Genomic DNA, 19,358 nt, shown 5'->3' with positions numbered 1-19,358 from the left:
GCACGGGGAACCGTGAAAAACGTGTCGTCAACTCGGTTTAGCTGGATCTACAAGACTCAATCAAGTTAAACGAGTTATAATCCGCATCAATATGGCTTGTTTGGTCTCAAGAAGCCATAACATGGGGCGTGGAGCATGAGATTGGGGGATGATTGTCATCGCGAGGGGGAGCAACCCTAGACACTCGGAGTGGAGACGCAACGATTGGCAGGTTCCGGCTCTAATGTCTACGCAGAAATTCGGGTTGAAAAGAGCTGGAAAGTCTCTATTAACACGGGAAATGGTATTAGTAATGTCTGAAGGGTTTGATTAAATGATTCTCCCCTTCTTGCTGGGAATGGATGATCCTCCCAGGCCTGGGTGGCAATGGTGCTGTTCTGCCCCTACACACCGCTCTCACGATTTAGCAGAAGCGACTAACCCCACGCTTGTGGGATCAATTCTGCCCTCCCTCCCCACCAAGCTCTTTATCAATCGCAATCAATCAATCAAGCCATCAGCCATGGCCAAGTCCAAGTCAAAGAAGAGAAAGCAACAAAACGCTCAAGCCGAGCACCCCAACAAACACCCCAAGACCGCCCCCGTCCTCACTCCTCCTCCTGATGGCGCGCAATTCGAACCCAAGAACCTCCACACCGTCGTCTCGACCGAAGAGCTCGAAATCACCATCGATACCCTGAATTCGCTGGCTCAGTATCCTGGGTTGATCAAGTCGAAGTTCTGCAAGGACCTTCGTGGTGCTGTCTACGATTTCCGTCAAGCATGCACGACGGGTGTGAATAATGCGGGTAGGCTGCACGCTGGACGTTGAAAATGTCACCTCTGATCATGCCATAGCCGGCGCAAACCTCACGGCGCAAATCACGGGCGCTCTCGCCGATCGAAGATATACCGAGGCTCGGATCCTACTCGCTGAGATGAGGATTCGCGGCGAGAAGCCAAAGATTGGTGCCTTTTGTCGCTGGGTGAGGGAGCTCGATGTCATCAGTGGGCTGTCGACGCTGCCAGAGGAGGGAGACGCCGTTAAGCGCACTGAGAGAGAAGTGGAACTCATCCGTGTGCTTGACGCTGTCTTGCGAGTCTGCGGCCCAGTTGACACCAACCCCAAGGCTTCAGTACAGCTATCCTCTCCTATTGCTCTACAGACCATTTGGGATCGTCGCCCTTCAACGACATCAGAACAAGTCTACGCATCTGTCCTTGATGGATCACTCGTCGCTTCAGCGCCACCTTCTCTAGCTAAATCCCTGCGCATCATCGAGACAACTCCCGGCCCCGAACGCAAACCTCCCAACCACCACGACGCCATCCTCTACGCCTCCACCCCCGAAGCCGTTCCTCTTTCAACGACGAAACCACCTACCGATTGCCAAGACCACCCCGTTGTGCCCGGCCTCCGTGTCGCCACCAATGTTCTATACCCCGAAGAGTGCAAAGCCATCATCAGAGCTGGCGAGCACGTCAAATTCCTCGCTGACGCACCACTCCGTGAAGATGGGGACATCAGCATCCTGGCTCACAACTTCTACTGGGTTGTTGATGAGACTTTCCACGATACCTTGTGGTCGCGCATCTCCCCATTTGTCCCCGCCTCGCTCAACGGTCGATTAGCAAGAGGCATCAACCGACGGTTCCGCGTCTACCGATACGTCCCCGGCGCCGAGTACCGATGTCACATTGACGGAGCTTGGCCGCCTTCCGGAATTGCCAAGGATGATACATACATCTACGACAACTCGCCCGCGGAGAACAAGCAGAGCTCCTTGCTCACCTTCCTCATCTACCTCAATGAGGAGTTCGAAGGTGGAGAGACGACATACTTTATCCCCGCAGCGCACGAAGGGACTCTCAACGCGTACCCTATTCGACCAGTGATGGGTGGTGCTGCCATCTTCCCACACGGCGACACCAGCGCGTTGCTACACGAGGGCACAGGCGTGAGGAAGGGAGCCAAGTATGTCATCAGGACAGAGATTGAGTATGACGTAGAGAGTTCGGAAGAACTAAAAGTGTAATGCTTTGTGATGATTAAAAGTTTGGCTGCACCGGAGTTAAACATTGACGAGGCTTGGGATATCACAATGATATATGTACGCAATTGATGTCTCGTCTATTTTACACAGCTTCCTCCTTGGTTTCCGGCTTCCGTCCCCATACAATCCTCTGGAGGTAGTATGCATGCGTCTTCTTGGCCCTCAGCTCACGACGCAGTTGAGCGCAGTACAGAATGACCTGCTCGCGCGTCCAACCATCAAGCAGGTTGGCCATGAAGGTAATATGGCCTTCAACGTCAGTCTCGATACCGAGGTTGGTGAACCTTCCAATCTCTTTTTGCTTCTCATCCTTGGGCCAGTCCCCAACCGGAACCTTGATTGTCTTGGTCTCAATGTCGATGAAGCCAGCTGCCTTGAGACCCTTTTCTTGCAGACTCTCTGGGATGGGCGAAAAGATGCGTCCTAGCTTCCTGCTACCTTCATAGAAGAACTTGCCCCATTCCGCAATGGCACTACCCGGCTTGAGCGTGCCATCATCACTCTGACCCATGGGGTCTCCTTCATGCGTCTCGATCCATCCTCCAGGCTTGGTCACGCGATAAGCCCGCTCATACAGCTGGTACCAATCCGGGACACTCCCATAGAGGAACCGCATATGCACAAAGTCGAGCGAGTCATCAGGAAACGTCCAATCCAGAGTGAAGTCCTCAATCTCAAACTTGACATTGGGCGGCACCCACGTCGGCTGGATAGGCGAGATATCCGTACCCACGACTTCTGCCTCGGGAAACTCATCACCAAAATCCATGGCCCAAATTCCCGTTCCGGTTCCAACGTCGAGGACCTTGTTGACGTCGCCCTTGTTGAGCGGCGCGAGGTAGAGCTTGCCGTCAATCACAAGGGTCGACGTGTGGTGGATGATGTCAAGGGCTTCGCTGGCTTGAGCGTCGTTGGAGGCCCAATACTGGGCATCGCCACGATCGGCGTGGTATGTGCGGCCGTTGATGACGCGGTACTGGATGATGCTGGAGCTGATGGAGGCGGTAGAGCTGGCTGCGTCTTGGCCGAGGGAGGAGTCGGCGTCGTCTGCTTCATTGTCTACGGGACCGGTGTTCTTAGTCGCCGTCAGTCTCAATCAGTACGTTTACTTATGCGGTACTTACCTCCCAATGCGATGGAGCAAGCATGGGGTTGACATCTCCAGCTTGAGCTTCAGCTGGAGCCTCAACTCCAGCACCTGGAGCACGATCACTGGCACCCATTTTGACAATCGATGCTTCACAATTACAAGACCAACAAGTCGAGCTGCGCAAACCGAGCATAAAAGATCTCCCCCTCATCCTCGGTCTCGCAACTCGTCGTACCATTACAACCAACTGCATCAACACAAGCAACCAGGGTCCAATGAGTTCCAGTCTGTGCCTCCGGGTACGGGCCGCGGTATGGATCCGGGTCCACTGTCCGCCAACAGATGCGACGATGTGCGATCCGCGAAGAGCAAACTCTCCGTGCCTCGGAGACAAGGATGGTGGCCAAGGCGGGGAGATTGACTTTGTAGAGAAGGGTCCGAGGTTTCTGTAACACTGCAAGGGGTCCACGTTGTAGTGGACATCATATCATGATCGAATCTGATGGGTCTCCTTTTTCGCATACAAAGGAGTGTTTCGTAGATACCGAGGTCCATCATGTTATCTCATTTGCTCGACTAGCCTCCAGACTCATGTTGCATCACCCAAGATTCTCATCTAACAACTGTCTCCCACACAGTCCATCATTACACCAAGAACTTTGGCCCTCCAATCTCAGCGATTTAGAGTACTGCCCGTACAGCAAACACAACGGGCTCACCACGTATTAAACACCCTTTCTGGCACTTTGGTCCAGAATATGAGAGAAAGAGTTTCCACGAATAGTGTCATTGACATGTCTCAAAGATCATCATCTCCAGATATTCGTCGCTAATGGAGAGGCCCAGTTACAGTAAATTGTGGTGGGGCCGATGACACCCCACGAGATGAATCTTCATTCTGAGTTCAAAGAGCAAGCCCGTAACATACGGGAGACCTTGGCGAGGATGGTATTTCTCAGTATGTGTGAGCATGTTCTTCTCACAGCTTATTTGTACGCTTTATCGCCTAATGGAATCAGTACTAGATTGAGAAAACCCTGTGACTACAATCTCTAGCTAGTTCTCTCCACTTTGACAAGGCAAATGTACCAACAGCAATGGAATAGAACAGCGACTGCATCAATGAGAAGCAAAGCTACCGCCAGCCTCTCCTCAGACTTGATTCCGCCATCGAACCAGGAGTGTATCGTGAACAAGACCTCCGCAGGCTTGTCGCCTGGAGAGAAAAGCCCGGCGTCGTAAATCTCAACAAAGTCCAGGTTCTTGAAATCCTTCTTCAGCCCAATCTCCCTGCCCTTCATCTCCAGGGGCTTGACATCTAGAGACTTGAAGGTTGGCTGATACTGCCAGCGAGGATAATCGGCGACTGCGTTGCTATACTAGGCGTACACCAGGACACGAGAGCCTTGAATTCTGAGCACACTCGTGGATAGTCAAGGTGGATTTACCTGCTCCAGAAGTTCCTCCATCATCTATTCCGGATCTTGGTACGTGATTCCCTTTTTGCTATAAGTTTCGAAAACCTCTTTACCACACATGCGATGCTCACCACCGCCCGGAACCCCCAACAGGGACCTCAAATGAGAGGAGTTCAGGTTCTGCCGCGATCCAGCCTCCTTCTTCATCACAAAACTCCTGGTCTGTGCATGTTTTGCGGAAATCATACGGGCTCCCTAAAAGCCCAAACCCGACAGATGCGCAACCTGGGCCGCCCGTCGTACAAAGAACAACGGGATCTTGCCATGGCGCCTCCCGACTCTCGGCCATCCAGAGCCCGCCGGAACCGGCGCCGGGTGGAGACCGACTCCCAAGCCGATGGGCGTGCGGACCCGATTGCCTAAATAGGAAGTCGTGTTGCAACCTTCCCTCATCAAAGGAGTCGCCATCTTCCCCTCGCACATCCACCAGTTCGCCAGCGTACCTCACAATGTCTCGTATTATTAAGTTTTGTCTGCTTCCCCTTGTTGCGTCGTGGCTTGCAGTTGCAGCACCAAGCCAGCCCGCCGCCCAACAGCCATTGATCGTAGATCACCAACAGCATTCCTTGTCCACACAGCGGTCGAGGCTCATCAAGCAAAATGCTAGTATCTGTGATGCCGGGTCTGCTCATTGGACAGGCAGCGTGCCTGTTGGAGACCGTAGGGACATGTTTTTCTGTGAGGCCCTCAACTTGCTGAAGGCCGACCTTTACTGACATGTCGAAGGGTACTTTGAGAGTCGAGCTGATCCAGAGACGGCGCCATTGATCATTTGGCTGAATGGGTAAGACGACTGAATATTCAAAAATGTCTACTGATTCATCTCAGTGGTCCTGGAGCATCGTCCCTGCTTGGCGCTTTCCATGAGCTGGTCGGCCCTTGTACTGTCAACGACGATGGCCAAGGGACGACTCGCAATGAACTTAGCTGGACTAACTTTGCGAATGTCCTGTTTATAGAGTATACATAACCCCCCTCTTCTCGTCTTTCTCCTATTGCTAACTCCTCTAGCCAACCCGTCGGCGTTGGATTTTCTGCGACTGAGGACACCAACCTCTGGGCTGCGAGTCTGACTGAAGGAGGGGTCGATTTCGACCATTTCCTCGAAACGTTTTTGACCGAATTCTTCCCGCAGCTCCAAGACCGGCAAATTCACCTAGCGGGAGAGTCTTTTGGTGGTCGCTACTGTCCGGTATACGCCTCTATGATAAAGAGGAAGTTGACCTCCGTCATGCTCTTCAATGCGTTGGTGGATGAGCATTGGAGGACTCTGGGCGCCTACCGTCATCTCTGCCGCTCTAAAACCATATCGAATCCTCTCAATGACACAACCTGCGCTGAGATGGAGGCTGCGTACCCAGCATGCTACAAGTTTGGGCAGCTCTGCAGCGCAACATACGATGCAGACATTTGCAGCAAGGCGTCGAAGAACTGTGCAGCTGTCTGGGAACCCTTCTATCAGCAAGTCGTACCCGGTGGCCGTAACCCTTATGATGACAGAACCAAGTGCACAACGCCGCCCATGTGTGGTCATCTAGGCAAGCCAGCCTCACGGAAGCCCAATTTTCTATGGCTAACGAATCCGTGTTAGGAATGGAACAAGTCGAAAAGTACATGAACTCTGAAAACCTGCAAAGAGCGCTGGGCTTCGAGAGAGCGGTTAACTATAGCGTGGTGAACATGGATCTGAACACGGAGTGGGCGACTCACCCTGATATGGTGATCCCATCCACACGCGAGCTATCGAATATTCTCGACGACAAGGCGACACCAATTCTGGTTGTTAACGGCAACAACGACGTCATTGTGTAATCTACCTCTTGTGTTCCTTGAAGAAGAGACGGGCTGACATCTGTAACAGCAGCACAGAGGGCAACATTCTAGCCTTCGATAACCTCGTGTGGAGCGGCCAAGCTAGATTTCAGACGCAAAGATTAACACCGTGGTATTTCCTGGGTAAAGATGGCACCAGGTCCCATGGGGGAGAAGTCAAGAGCTTCAGCAGGCTGGCATTTGCCATGGTTGACAATGCAGGGCATATGGCTCCTCGGGACCAGCCCCAAGGCGTCACCCAGCTTGTTAAGGCATGGCTGGTGGGCTCACTAGACACCATGATGAAGGCGGGGGATGATAAATCCCGACTTTAGAATACTAGCCTGCTCTACATTTCAACGGAAATTCAAGACCACCTGGCGATTCGAGGCCCTTTTGTCCAGATAGTTGCCCAAACTTTCCCCCTGACGATGAATCTGCGAAGGGCAAGACACTATGTTTGGAATCATAATGAACAATGGAGTAGTAAAGAAAAGAAAGCAGAGCAACTACGTGCTATAAAAGAAAGATGACATGGCCCAGTTCTTCATATGACTCTTGTTACCCTTCTCCTTCTCGCCAGGCGTATCAGCCACTGAATCGCATAAAGTCAACCCGTCGTCCTCCAAAACTCCCAACGCGTGTTCGAGCCGACGAAGCCCAAGTTCAAGAACAGCCTCCTCGACACCATAGTTTAAGCGAAACCAGCCGCGAGAGCAAGAGAAAAACGCCTTTTTGAGTGTGTTAGTCGGGTCGAGCAGCATGGACATGACAACATTTTCTCACCTGCCCAGGTTCCAAGGAAACCTGATGAGCCATCAAGTGACGGAGAAGCTTCAACTCCAAGTCTTCCTTTGGATCGTCAATAGACAAGCACTTCATCCACGTTGACAAGTTTATGAAGATGAAGAACCCGGCTTGTGGGGTAATAAAAGGTACTCCAAGTTTGGCAAGACGGCTCGTGACGTTCCTCCTCCTACCGAGTAACCTCTGTTGAAGCAACGGAAAGAACTGCCGTGACAGATAGTCATGATCGGACAAGACCTCGGTGCTGACCTTGGCGCTGAAGGCGGAAACCCAACCGAACATACTGAGAGCAACAACCAACTTGTTAGTTTCAGTGCGGTGCGGATATTGACAGGAAGCACGTACCTCAGGGTCCTCATGGTCTCATATAATCGTTTGTTGTATGTGAAGAGGAATCCCAGCCTCAGACCACCGAGGCCAAAATCCTGTAGCAAGGTGGGTTTGTCAGTCACCCCGATCAAATCACGCCGCGTCAAAGAACTGCTAACTTACCTTGCTCATCCCCCACAAGACGTGGACGTTCTCACGGTTCATAGCGGTGTCGAGACTCAGGATGCTGGTAAAGTCATTGCCCCCAGTAAAGGCGTATATCTCATCAACGATTAGATGAACCTGGTGCAGCCCGCAGACCTGGGACACTTGTAAAAGGACATCGGGACTGTAGCAACGACCCAGAGGGTTTTCGGGATTGGTGAGAAGGACAGCTGCTACTTTAGATCCTTGAGCACGCTCCTGTGTTATATAACTCTCCAGGCGGCGCGCAAGAAGGGAGCTCCAGCTTGAGTCGTCGAGAGGTGCATCTGCCGTGAACCGATCCTGAGGAATGTCATCGCACGGAACATGAACAAGGCGAACTCCAGTCCTGGCCGTCAGGTCATGGGCAAACATCCCATAGCTCGGTGTCGGCAGGAGGATGACATCCCCTTCATCCGCGATGCTGAATGCTAGGGAGTCGAGCAAGCTAGTGCAGCCGTTGGCGGCGAGCACGTTGGAGGGGACTAGCGGGTAGCGACATCGGAAGAAGAGGTTTACGAAACCGGAAACAGCCTGCAGAAGCTCCGGGCTGCCTTGAGTGTCGTTGTAATCGAGAGCTTTGCTTAGATGAGCGACAATTCGCAGAGACGACAGGCTCAAGACTCACATTCTCTGATCTGTTTCTTGCTCAAGCGACGCTGGACCCAAGGCCCCAGCACATCTCGCATGTTGTAATTGACGGCCGAGCCCAGATCGATGATTCCATTGGGGTTCTTGATATGATGGTATGCATTCTTTTCCACCTCGCGGCTGAGATCAATCATGAGATGCTCATGAACGTTGCGCTCTCCGCGGCGGGAAGGAGGAAGAGGTGGCATTGTGTTGCTGCTATGTTGAACAACGAGAGGGCATGCAAGAGAGTTGATGACCTTGAATCACGGGGGGCTCTGTCAAACGGTTTAAGGGGGAATAGAAGTAGTGGCTTATTGAGACTAGGTAGGTATTGTGCGGATATATGGGGCCCTGGGGCTGTCACAACGGTTTCCTAAATAGGAAGTCCATTGCACTCCCGCCCCAAAATGTACGTACACTCTAGGCGGCGGTGATGCACACGAACAGGCAAATCTTGGGGGTGGGGGACTCTAGATGGAAGCAGAATCTTGCCTTGGACAATTACTGCTTGTGACCATATATAAAACATCTGTTTATTTACTTACCTATCCGGAGGGAAGAAAATGGAGCTCTCGAAACCCGATTCCGCTACTGTCGTGCCCAAACACCACAACCCTTCGATTACATGCGCCGTACCAATCCTTATCAGTCTCATAGTCATCTCTGGCCACCAACAAAGACCAAACGTCCTTGCCACAGAGCCTCTCACGAATTACGAGCTCGGCGGTTTGCCGAACAAAAGCCCAAGAGGCCGCTCCTTGTGAGTTCCAGCAGGACGAGGAGAACCGAGGAATAAAGGTGTGCAGGATAGCCATGGGGAGATCAGTCCCCTCGCTCACCTCAATCATGGTAAGCAGCAGGTCCTCTATACTATGGAACGAGATCTTCTGCCTGTCGACGTCCATCGACGCCATTACGCCGAGCATGACCCTGCCCCAAGCTTGACCGCGGGCGTTGGTCCTCTTGCCTCTCAAGATGCTCTGTAAGCGGCTACAGATGAGCCGTGAGAGAAGATAGAGCAAGTAGTCCACGGCTTTGTGCTCGCTTGCGAATCGAAAGGTCATGATCGTGCCGAGGGGATTCGCGACTATGAAATCTTCCTCTGTCCCAAGATTAGGTCGGGGCATGTCGTGATCACAGAGGCCATGGTGCCACACATCGAGACGCTGAGATAGGATATCAAATTGATCTTGTAACTCCTCTTCCGTCAGATCTTGATCGTGATAATCTCTCTGCTGAAACTGGTGAAAGTCACACTGGCGGTTGAGCATCTGCTGTATCCACTGAACAGCTTTGGAGGAGGCCCCGACCTCGCCGTAGCCACCATCATCAGTACGAAATGACGCCTCCATCGAGTAGCGCCCATACAGGTGAGTGAGGCGAGCCAGTATATCGCGGATCGCAAGCTGCGGGTCAAGAAGCACTTGGAGCTCTGACGCATCAAAGGCTGTGGTAGACTTTCGTGTGGGATTCCGCGTCAGCCTAAAGTCGTACTGTAGTATGCGGGATGCCTTGAACAAGGTCATGGCGTGAGCTGATATCCGTTTAGAATTGGACATTATGGATTGAAGCTTGCGCAAGTGGTGTTGAACGTCCCGAATTGATCCAACTGTCAGATCGCGGTAGGCTAGGAGAAGCGTAGTGCCGACTAGCTGCTCGTCGTGGTGCCGGCCTGGCTGCTCTAGCCGATGGGCCATGTCCCTCATGGCGAGGTCGTAGTAGCGTGAGCCATCGCTTGGAGAGAGACGCAGTGACTGGGTGATGGAATCGTGGCCCAGTTCCATATGGCTGACCGAAAGTGCGAGCGCTGCTGCACGAAGGGAGTTGCCCGCTTGGAGCATGTTTAGAGGTGTCCCTTCTCCAAAGATCGTTGGCGCTAGGTGGATTTCATAGTTTTGTAGGAGGATATCCTCTGTGGGAAGTTTAAGACTGGGCGTCTGAGCAGGATGAGGGCATGGCGGCATGTCGAGCGGTGTTGGCTGGTCGTCTTCCCTGGTTACCAAGACGTTGCCCCATGGCAGTGAGGCCAGCGCCAAGCCATCCCGCAAACCACCATTGTCTTGGAAGCTTTGCCGACCATGCATCCCGAATTTGAGCGAGAGATTTATCATAGACGCCTCATCTTCACCGTGAATAGGCTCAAAGGGCTCATCGTTGGCTTCCTCCATGGCCAAAGGCATTGGGAATGGTGAAGTCAGGACCGTGCATGCATCATCGACCTGGTCGGTTGGAGTCGCTTCGCCTTGAGCCCCCGTAAAGGGAGTCTGGACTAGAAAGTCGAGAGCGGTGTCGAAATTGACTCTGGGGGGTGAAAATGCCGCGTCCAAGGAGTCTTCTGTTGCGCGCGTGTCTTGCTCCAGTTGCTGGCAATCAAGAGCGGGTGTTGCTGCTGGAGCTTGAGATTGAAGAAGTGAAGACTGACTCTCGGGATCAGAAGCTCCGCCCATGCTCAGCTCCAAGTCCGCCTGGCCGTCGTCGTCGTCGTCTTGTTCGAGCTGTTGCTGGGCATTTGCCTCACCATCCCACTGCATCAGAGGCTCAGCGGCGGGGTGCTTCCCCCTCACCCTCTTCTTATTCGCATCCCGGAGTCGCAGTGCCGACCATCGGGCCTCTTCGATCCTTTTGGAGTAGTCAGCGGTGGCGGCCGAGACATCCTTGAAGGCGATGCGGCGCTCGTAGCCGCCGCATTCGACGCCTCTCTGGACACAGGATAAACACTTGGGCCGCGTTTCATCACACTATTGAACACACATGTTAGCTACGACAGTGAATTCTCAGCGGTCAGCTGTACAGCACCTTTCGCCGCCGGTGTCGGCATGTTTGGCAGCCAGTCCGCCTGCGCGTGATGTCTGTCTTCTTGACTCTGCTGGGTGCGGCCGTTGATCCCATAGCGTAGTCAGTAGTGAGTAATTCGTCTACTGTAAGGGGATTTCTGGGTCAGTTCAGTTGCGAGAAATGGCAGCGCCGAACATGACGGACGCCCTCTCTACAGCCTGAGGCATCTCTGCATACCCACTAACTTGGTGGAGTGTGCACAATACTTGCCTATCTAGGCAATCGGGTCCGACGCTCTGCTTTCGCCGTGTTGTATCTCGGGTTGAAGACCTCAAATGCGAGTTATTCACTCTTAGACGAACTGGTTCATTTCATTTCATTGTAGTCCTTTGCCACGCTTCTGTTAGTGAGGACCCGTGACTTGGGATTTTACAACGTGCTCCATACGCAAGGCGGCCGGCCTGGTGATAAGCATCACTGTGCCTCGCGCCCTCGTCAACACCATCTGTATCATTTTGGGACCTTCATCTATTATCCGGGTAACATATCATCTGGAAAGATTCCTCGTATGGATCTAGCTCGCCGCTTCGCCTTCTTACCCCATCACATCAGCCAACCAGCCTCTACCATGGACCCTCGCCGCAGCGTTTCCCGTCGATATTGCATTGATACCACAACGCCCCGTTTTATTTTTCAACTCTCTGTTTTAAAGCCTGGGTCCGCTTGGGTTGAGGATTAACGACGAGATTATTCATGCTTTGGAAATCTCGGGAGCCTTGCCAGTTATCTGGAAGTTGGCCAAGATCGACGAAACTGGTGATGAACGACCACAGCAATTGCTTGAAACTCGGGTCAGCACAAATAAGTCGATTCTCCGAGGCCATATTTCCATGGTCATGCTGCTAATACCGGATCAGGAATAGCCTGTCGGTCGGAGAGGTTCAACTCGTGGCGCTGACGAGGGCACTCGTCCAGAAATCTCCAGTCCTGATCCTTGACGAAGGTATGTTGCATCCCACCCAGACCTTCTGATGCCTAAATCATACAGACCATCTGCACTAAAAGCAACTTCGGGGATGGACGCAATGACGGAAAGCGTGATACATCAAACCTTGTTCACCAATTTCAAGGCTACCGCCATCATTGTCATCATCCACAAACTAGAGTCAACAGTAAGTTGCCCTAACACTTTTCTCTTGCCAGGCGACCCGGGTAAGTACCAACAGGTATCCAGTTTTACTACGACAAGATTTTGGTCCTTGACTAAGGCAAGGTTGCCGCCTTCGATAATCCGGTGACCCTTTTCAGTTGTGGCCAGGGTTGTATCATTCTACGGTGGAAGATGGTAGGCTGATTTCCCGAGATGTTTGGAACACCCACGTAAAATTGCACTGTGCCGATGACCACTGGAGATTGAATCAGCTCATGAGAAGGTTCTAATTTCCCAGGGTGGACATTTGGTGGTTGGAGTGTTAGTCAACAGATTCAACACCCGCCTTGGTCCTATACAGCACGAGCCTATGTTTCCCTCAACACAACGGCATACAACCCAGTTTGTTCAGTTGAAAATTTTGATCGGTTGGTCACGCTCAGCCGGAGTAGGCCGCAGCCTGCACGGCCAAGGGCCTATCCACAACTCTATCATACACAAAGTTCACATCACAGGTCTCGTGTCACTTAGCCTCCATTTACACCGTATTTTCAGTAGTTTTCTTGTAGACTTTCTACCACGCATGCCGAAACCTACAAGATAAGCTTTAACCACGCATAATTCGTTCAAACTTAGGGAGTCCCCCATCATTTGGAAAATGTCTTGTTGGTTCTGGTAGTCTGTCGACGAAGATTTGACTTTTCTTTCCCTATATAACGCAGTGCTCCCCCTCGAGTCCCTCTTACCTTTTTTCTCCTCCACAACAAACTTGAGCTTTCCATTTTCAACTTTATTTCTCACACAAGTGACTATATCAACACCACTTGTCAACATCCAACTTCCCATTTCAGATAATCACAATGAATCCCAAGTCTAATTCAGGAATGGCCAGGTAAGCTTCAACCAGAAAACGTCTGTGATCCTCGAAGCAATGACTAACCTATCTAGCGTGCGCGAGAATGGCGACTTTACGGACTTTGGCATTCTCTGCGGAGACGAAAGAATCGATGTCCACAGAGTGGTTATTAGTGGTCAATCTCCCGTTTTCTACCGGGCATGTACGTCAAGATTCAGTGTAAGTGATGAACCTGAAACAGTCTAGACCGGCTAGGAACTGACAAGATTTTAGGAGGCAACATCTCGAACCTACAAGATTGACGAGTTTCCTCTTGCCATTGTACAACGCATGGTAGAATACATGTACACGGGCGACTACTCCAGCCCCGATGAGGATAGCACCTCGGAAGACAATGCCGACCATCTGCCCGTCCTTTCGGTGCACACTGCTATGGCCTCTTTGGCAGACAAGTACGACATCAAAGGACTGGTAGCATTGGCAACGGAAAGGTACACCAACACCCTCAAGAACGACCCAGACTTTGAGAAGTTCCTTGACTCGGTCGCCGACATATACCGCATGCCCGCAGAAGCGTCTCAGCCACTTCGAGATGCGGCGGTGGAGTTTGCAAGACGTGAGGCCAGAACGGCTGTGGACTCGTGGAAAGGGTGGGACAAGTTCCAAGAAGTGCTGAGTGACTGCCCCCAGTTTTCCAAAGAGTTCCTGTGCTCGATTATTCAGCGCCCAGTGATGCCGATACTGGGGCATTGTGGCCGTTGCCAGCAGTCGGGGACCAAGGTGCCTGTGGAAGTGCTTCAGTGCCGCTGCACGAATTGTGGGAAGACAGGCGCAACGTTGGACCCTCAGGAATGGAGTTTTGAGGGCGTTCTCGGGTTGTAGAATGGAGGATTAACTTAGTGGTAAAAAGAATGATAGCGCGAGCCGCTTTAATTCACTGCTGTGTTGTTTCACTGCTGTGCTGTGTGTGGAAATGAGAAAGGTCGGCGTGGGGCGCAAAAATATTACGAACAGGACCGACCGTGGATCGAACACGGGACCTAGGGATCTGCAATCCCTCGCTCGTACCGCTGAGCTATCGATCCTTCATTGGTGCTATCGGGTTTGCAAGTACAATTAATATCGCTGCACAGTGAAAATCGTCACGGTCAGATTTGAGTTCAGAAGTCAGAAAAACTGCAATTAGCCATGGTGTTTTAGAGCGCTGCATTTGATTGTGCGGCGACCGATGCTCTGGTCTAAGTCTTTCGGTGTCAAGTCATCAGACAGCTGTCTGGTGACTACTAGAGAAGTAATGGGAACGCAGCATCCGGTTGACTGTCAGAGAAGATCTCGCCAGCCAAGCATTGCTTAACCGTAGCTTATTTCTCTCCATCCCATATCTTAGCCCTTGCGGGTTTTTACACAATAACACATAATACTTTCATGGAAGAAACAACGTATCGACTATAAGAAAGCTGTTGAGCAGTGTATATGACCTAATTGCCTCGGTACATCTTTCACTTTTGCAGATGGTGCAATGGTATATTGCGTTCAACAAAATCTCGTCTAAAGCCGATCCTAAATTATCCTCATTGTATAGTAAAACTTGAAAAACATCACCGTAAAATATGCTTGATTTTTGTCCCAATGCTTAACAAGATGCGTTCCAGCCGTGCAATGATAGAGCGCCCGCTTAAACCACACCATTATCCAAGCAAATCGACACAGACAGCCTCATCCAAACGTCCACTAGCTCCGTATGCGATCGAAAGTTCCTCATATATATCCGCCAAGCGCAATCGCGGGTCGTTCACCCTCGCACTTGTTGCCGCCACCCTCTCCAGGACGTCAACCGCCTCCATCCACTGGCCATTGTCCAGATACGCCTGACCAAGGGCTCGTTTTGTCCGCAACCGTATGAGTGTATCTTCCGGACGAAACTCCTCTTCAGTATCTGCCAGCTCCTCAAGCTCCTGCACTGCTTTATCAGTTTGTCCATTGGCTCTGTATGCCCACGCGAGCTCCCACTTGCACCGAAGCAGCTTTAGATCGCCCAAAGCGTAGGTTTCTTTCCAAGTTTCCATCAAGTGACGGAAGAGCTCCGCTGCCTTCCCCGGCTGACCACGGTTGAAGTACGTCTTCGCGAGCAACCACTCAGCGTCCATTTGCACAGACTTGTTGGCTCCCATTATCTCGTCACTTAGCGACATGGTCTCTTCAAGCAGATGGATAGCATCCGGAACCCGACGTTTGGCTATGTAGGCCTCGGCGAGAAGCTGGTTTATAAGCAGCCGACTGACATGGCCGCTGGGGAGTGCTGCGTCTCCCCTGACTTTCAGCGTTTCAAGCATTCGTGTCGCCTCGTCTATCTCCCCACTTGTTAGGTATAGTCGTGCAAGTTCACCCTCCGAAGCCAGTCGGTCAGGATGATGCTCGCTCAGAGTCCTTTGCCGTATTCTTACTACATGTTTAATCAGATCAAGTGCCTCTTGGGTTCTGCCTTCGTTGCGGTAGGTCAGAGCAAGGTCGTGCTGTGCCCTAAGGGTCAGGGGATGGTCTTCGTCGAAGGACCTTCTCGCTACCGTCAACACAGACTCAAAAAGGCGGATTGACTCCTCTCCCCGCCCGTTTCCTTGGTACACTAAACCTAGTTCAATTACCGATTGCAGTCGGCCCTGATGCTCCTCTGGCAAAAGCTCGGATTGCAGCTTTACCACATGCTCGAGCAGCTGAGCTGCCTTCTTGAGATCCCCAACAATATGATAGGCTGATCCCAGCGAATATTGCATCTGGAGTAGATCAAAGTTGTTTTCTGGCAATGTTCTCATCGGGTGTTGAATAAGGGGCTCGGAAAGTCTGATTACCTCTCGGGGTTGCAAAGTATTCATGTATGCAACAGCGAGCTCGGATCGATGCATATAATTGTCAGGAAATTGCTGCTCTTCTATCGTAGCTGACCGCTTGAGTATCCCGAGTGCCTCCCTATATCGGCCATCATGACACAGGCATCTTGCAACGCAATGAATCAAGCGATATGGATAATTTGGTGGTGCGTCCTCCTCGAGTTCTCGGACAATGACCAGAGCATGCGGCAGATATTGCTGCCACAGCTCACGGTCTTCCCAATTGCCATTCGGGAATACTCGATCAAAATGCGCTGCAGAAAATCGTGACGTGCGCTCCATGATGCGTTCACTCTTGGTCCAGGTCCTCGTTGCCAGATGTACCAGACGGTGCATTTCGAGCATTTGACCACCAGCGTATTTGCTCAAGAAGCCATAGCTGCATAAAGTCCCAATTGAGCTGGTCAGTTGTTGCTTCGTCCCTCGCTGCGGCAGCACCGATTGGGAAATTGCCTTTGGTTCGATGCATGCCATGAATGAAAGGAGATGGGCAGCGAATGGGTCAACCTCTCTGATCTGACGAAAAGATATCACCCAGGTTGTTGCGACGGCGTTTTGACACTGTTCGCTCTGCATGTACCTCGTATCATCGCGAAACTCGCTACGTAGCAACTCAACCATGTCGTCTTCAGTATTTTGCAGAACCTCGAGGTATTCTGCAATTGTCAGGTCGTTCTCGTTCATGTAAGCTGTCGCCTGCTTGATGGCCAGTGGCAGGTAATCCAGATTGTCGAGGAGTTCAACCACGGCTTTGTCATCTTGGAGAGAATCTTGATGGTAGAGTGATTTCCTCAAGTAATCCTTTGCTTCGCCCAAGCCCATCTCTGATAGCTTGATTACGCACTGTGGGTCAGAGATCACTCTGAAGGCGAGTTTTGACGATCTTGATGTGAAGAGGATACGCCCTTGGTCGCTTCTTGGCAGCCAGTTGTCCACATGCTGGGTAACCGCTCCTGGGGGAAACAGAAGGTCCATATCGTCGGCATTATCGACAATGAGTAGCCACTTCCCGACACCAGGTGGGCTCAAGTGCTGCCTAAACGATTCTCTCGGGCTGGTCGAGTTTCCTTGTTGGTTGCCATGCCTCGCCATGAACTCTGCACACGCCTGATCAATGCTGGCATTACTCAGTGCGGGCAGCCAAAACACAGAGTAATCGGGCTTGTGTTGTCTGACCCAGAAGGCAATCTGCATGGCAATCTGGGTCTTTCCGATGCCTCCAAGGCCGGCGAGTGCGACTCTTTGGAATTCGTCGCCATCAAAAAGTTTGCTCTGGAGCTCTTGGAGCACCTCTGTACGTCCGACAAACTGGCGGTTAATGGAGAACGGAACATGGAAGAAAGTTGAGGCTTTTACATGTCAGTCCTAGCCAACAATGTTTACTTATTACACTAACCGCTTGTCCTTGGGTCCACCTCAACTGCCGGCGTCACAGTCGTTGCCTCAACCCTGGCCTCCACCTGTTGCTCGGTCTTCGGTTCAGGGCCTGACCGCACAAACTGTCTGAGGACGCCCAAAACAGCGCAATAACCAGGGTCATCCTTATCAGAAAACTTGGTCATGCGGCTGTGGTCCGCATCAATGCTCTCAACCGTCTGTATTGTGGGTGGAAGGTCGAATTTGGAAGAGAAGTCGTCAACAACCTGTTGCCAATTGGTTAGCTGGTAACAGTACAGACGGGATGTTGTTTGTCAGACTGACCTTTCCACTAAAGCCCTTGACACCCGATAGCCCTCGCCCCTCTTGGAACGAGTGGATCTTGAGGCCGGTTTCGAGCACGATCTTGACGAATTCTTCATGGATGTTGTCGAGGACCTCGCTGTTTACTTCCAGCGTTTGGACGACCTTCTTGTTTGCGTTTTGCAATGCGCAGCTAGCGAGATTGGATGCAATCACACCCCATCCGGCATATTGGCTTCCACGATGGGGAGTTCCAAGAAAGATGATGAACTTTGTTCTCGAGCGACAGGCCTCGGATCTGCGGATTGCCTGTGGGTGTTAGGGAAGATGTACGTAGTCGTGGAAGAAGTATTAGAAAAGAATGAAGTGGGGTTTAGGAGGAGCCTGTGAGAAAGACGAAGAGCTTTAGAAGAGAAAGAGGCAGGGCTTAAGAAGAGGATGAGGATGAGGATAGGATAAGAACAATAGTGCGACCCTAAAGGAGAACTTCGCGCCAGAGGCTGGAGATGTGTACCTACATCTTTAACAACGATTCCACCTAGACTGTGGACCACAAAGACAATGGGATCCTACAATCGTCAACGAGGTCGAGCCAAGGCTCCGGTGGAGGGGCAGCAAACCTCATTATCAACGTCCCGCTCCAACCGGGCTGCAAGATCCCGCCCGTGTTGCGAAACGCTGTTCTGATTGCTTGCCTGGAACAAACCCTCGATCACATTCGCATTGTATCCGTACGTCCACACTCTCGCTTCGCGTAAATCCTGGGCCAGGAATTCGTCAGGCCAGAAAGGCTTCTGCAGTTCGATATCTGGCGTTGTATCGGGGCTCGGTCGACTTCTTCGGAAGAGTGACTTGAAGGACCGATCACGGGAACCGCTCGCCGTCGCTGTCGGAGTCTGGGACGTCTCGTCTGAGCCTCTTCCCCAGGTTCGCTTCGGGTGGCCCCGTAGGCCGTGCACGAAAATGACGCTATTCAGAAGTTAGTTTCCGCCGGGTCTCCGCTGAAGGAGTGTGACAAACTTGAAGCGATACGATCCCTTGCTGGTGCCCAAACAGGTGAATCCGATGTCACGGACCTTGGTCATGGTTCAGATTGTGTCATACTGCTGCTTGAGGGGGATTGGACGGTTGAAACGCGTTTCTTGTTGGCTGCGAAGGCCTCACTTGGCACATCAGGCTCGCGTCCTGAGAATTCAGGCTCAAATGGAGGCTGTTCAAGCGCTTACAGTTCAACTCTGTGGGGCAAGGCAGGTGCACACTTCCTAAGGTCATAATCGACACAAAATTATGAAGAAAAATGGAACAAAGCTATCATAAGAGAGGAGTATACTTGATAATTATATTAGATGATTTCATAATTTCACTATGCCCTCATCGCTACCTTGATCGTGTTGTGCAGGAAGCCTTTGGAGGCTCACCCACCAGTCACCACCAACCATGAGACATGGTGGCTTTTGCCTGACGCGACGCGTACCCTACACCCCAATGTCATCACAACGCGGCTCGTCTGGTACCGAATATCAAGAGGCAATTGATCCAGCAGCTTTCTTCGGAATACGAGCATGATTTGGCTCTGTTTCAAGTTGCCGGATATGGCGATGGCACCTTGTCGAAGTTGTGAGGTGTGCTTCTCATCTTTTTTTCCA

At 51.7% G+C, this 19,358-nt stretch overlaps 5 protein-coding genes and 1 pseudogene across 6 annotated transcripts, besides 1 other annotated feature; 3 read left to right on the top strand and 3 right to left on the bottom strand.

Annotated features, from left to right (window-relative positions):
• The first annotated feature begins 412 nt into the window (after positions 1-412).
• NCS57_01377600 lies at positions 413-2,015 on the top strand (annotated as a pseudogene). Its single transcript has 2 exons — positions 413-788; positions 838-2,015.
• Positions 413-2,015: a sequence feature.
• A 100-nt stretch (positions 2,016-2,115) lies between these two features.
• Positions 2,116-3,256, bottom strand: NCS57_01377500 (uncharacterized protein; the record flags this gene model as incomplete). The annotated part of the gene is made up of 2 exons (XM_053063399.1): positions 2,116-3,108; positions 3,158-3,256. The coding sequence occupies 2 exons, from the start codon at positions 3,254-3,256 to the stop codon at positions 2,116-2,118; spliced, it is 1,092 nt and encodes a 363-aa protein (XP_052906732.1).
• A 2,013-nt stretch (positions 3,257-5,269) lies between these two features.
• On the top strand, positions 5,270-6,748 carry NCS57_01377400 (uncharacterized protein; the record flags this gene model as incomplete). The annotated part of the gene is made up of 6 exons (XM_053063398.1): positions 5,270-5,279; positions 5,328-5,385; positions 5,430-5,561; positions 5,613-6,139; positions 6,193-6,409; positions 6,463-6,748. 6 exons carry the CDS (start codon positions 5,270-5,272, stop codon positions 6,746-6,748), a joined length of 1,230 nt encoding a protein of 409 aa, XP_052906731.1.
• A 174-nt stretch (positions 6,749-6,922) lies between these two features.
• Positions 6,923-11,255, bottom strand: NCS57_01377300 (uncharacterized protein; the record flags this gene model as incomplete). Its single annotated transcript, XM_053063397.1, has 7 exons — positions 6,923-7,144; positions 7,200-7,503; positions 7,566-7,645; positions 7,713-8,311; positions 8,362-8,582; positions 9,003-11,104; positions 11,163-11,255. The coding sequence occupies 7 exons, from the start codon at positions 11,253-11,255 to the stop codon at positions 6,923-6,925; spliced, it is 3,621 nt and encodes a 1,206-aa protein (XP_052906730.1).
• Positions 11,256-13,151: 1,896 nt separating this feature from the next.
• Positions 13,152-14,029, top strand: NCS57_01377200 (BTB domain-containing protein; the record flags this gene model as incomplete). Its single annotated transcript, XM_053063396.1, has 3 exons — positions 13,152-13,183; positions 13,240-13,366; positions 13,421-14,029. The coding sequence occupies 3 exons, from the start codon at positions 13,152-13,154 to the stop codon at positions 14,027-14,029; spliced, it is 768 nt and encodes a 255-aa protein (XP_052906729.1).
• Positions 14,030-14,835: 806 nt separating this feature from the next.
• On the bottom strand, positions 14,836-18,797 carry NCS57_01377100 (NB-ARC domain-containing protein; the record flags this gene model as incomplete). Its single annotated transcript, XM_053063395.1, has 6 exons — positions 14,836-17,381; positions 17,429-17,675; positions 17,734-18,021; positions 18,231-18,281; positions 18,333-18,681; positions 18,733-18,797. 6 exons carry the CDS (start codon positions 18,795-18,797, stop codon positions 14,836-14,838), a joined length of 3,546 nt encoding a protein of 1,181 aa, XP_052906728.1.
• Positions 18,798-19,358: the final 561 nt, after the last annotated feature.

This window comes from Fusarium keratoplasticum, chromosome 12 (genome assembly GCF_025433545.1).
Source record: "Fusarium keratoplasticum isolate Fu6.1 chromosome 12, whole genome shotgun sequence".
NCBI lineage: Eukaryota > Fungi > Ascomycota > Sordariomycetes > Hypocreales > Nectriaceae > Fusarium > Fusarium keratoplasticum.
Note: the sequence above shows the minus strand (reverse complement) of the source record. Positions and strands in the feature narration are given on the sequence as shown.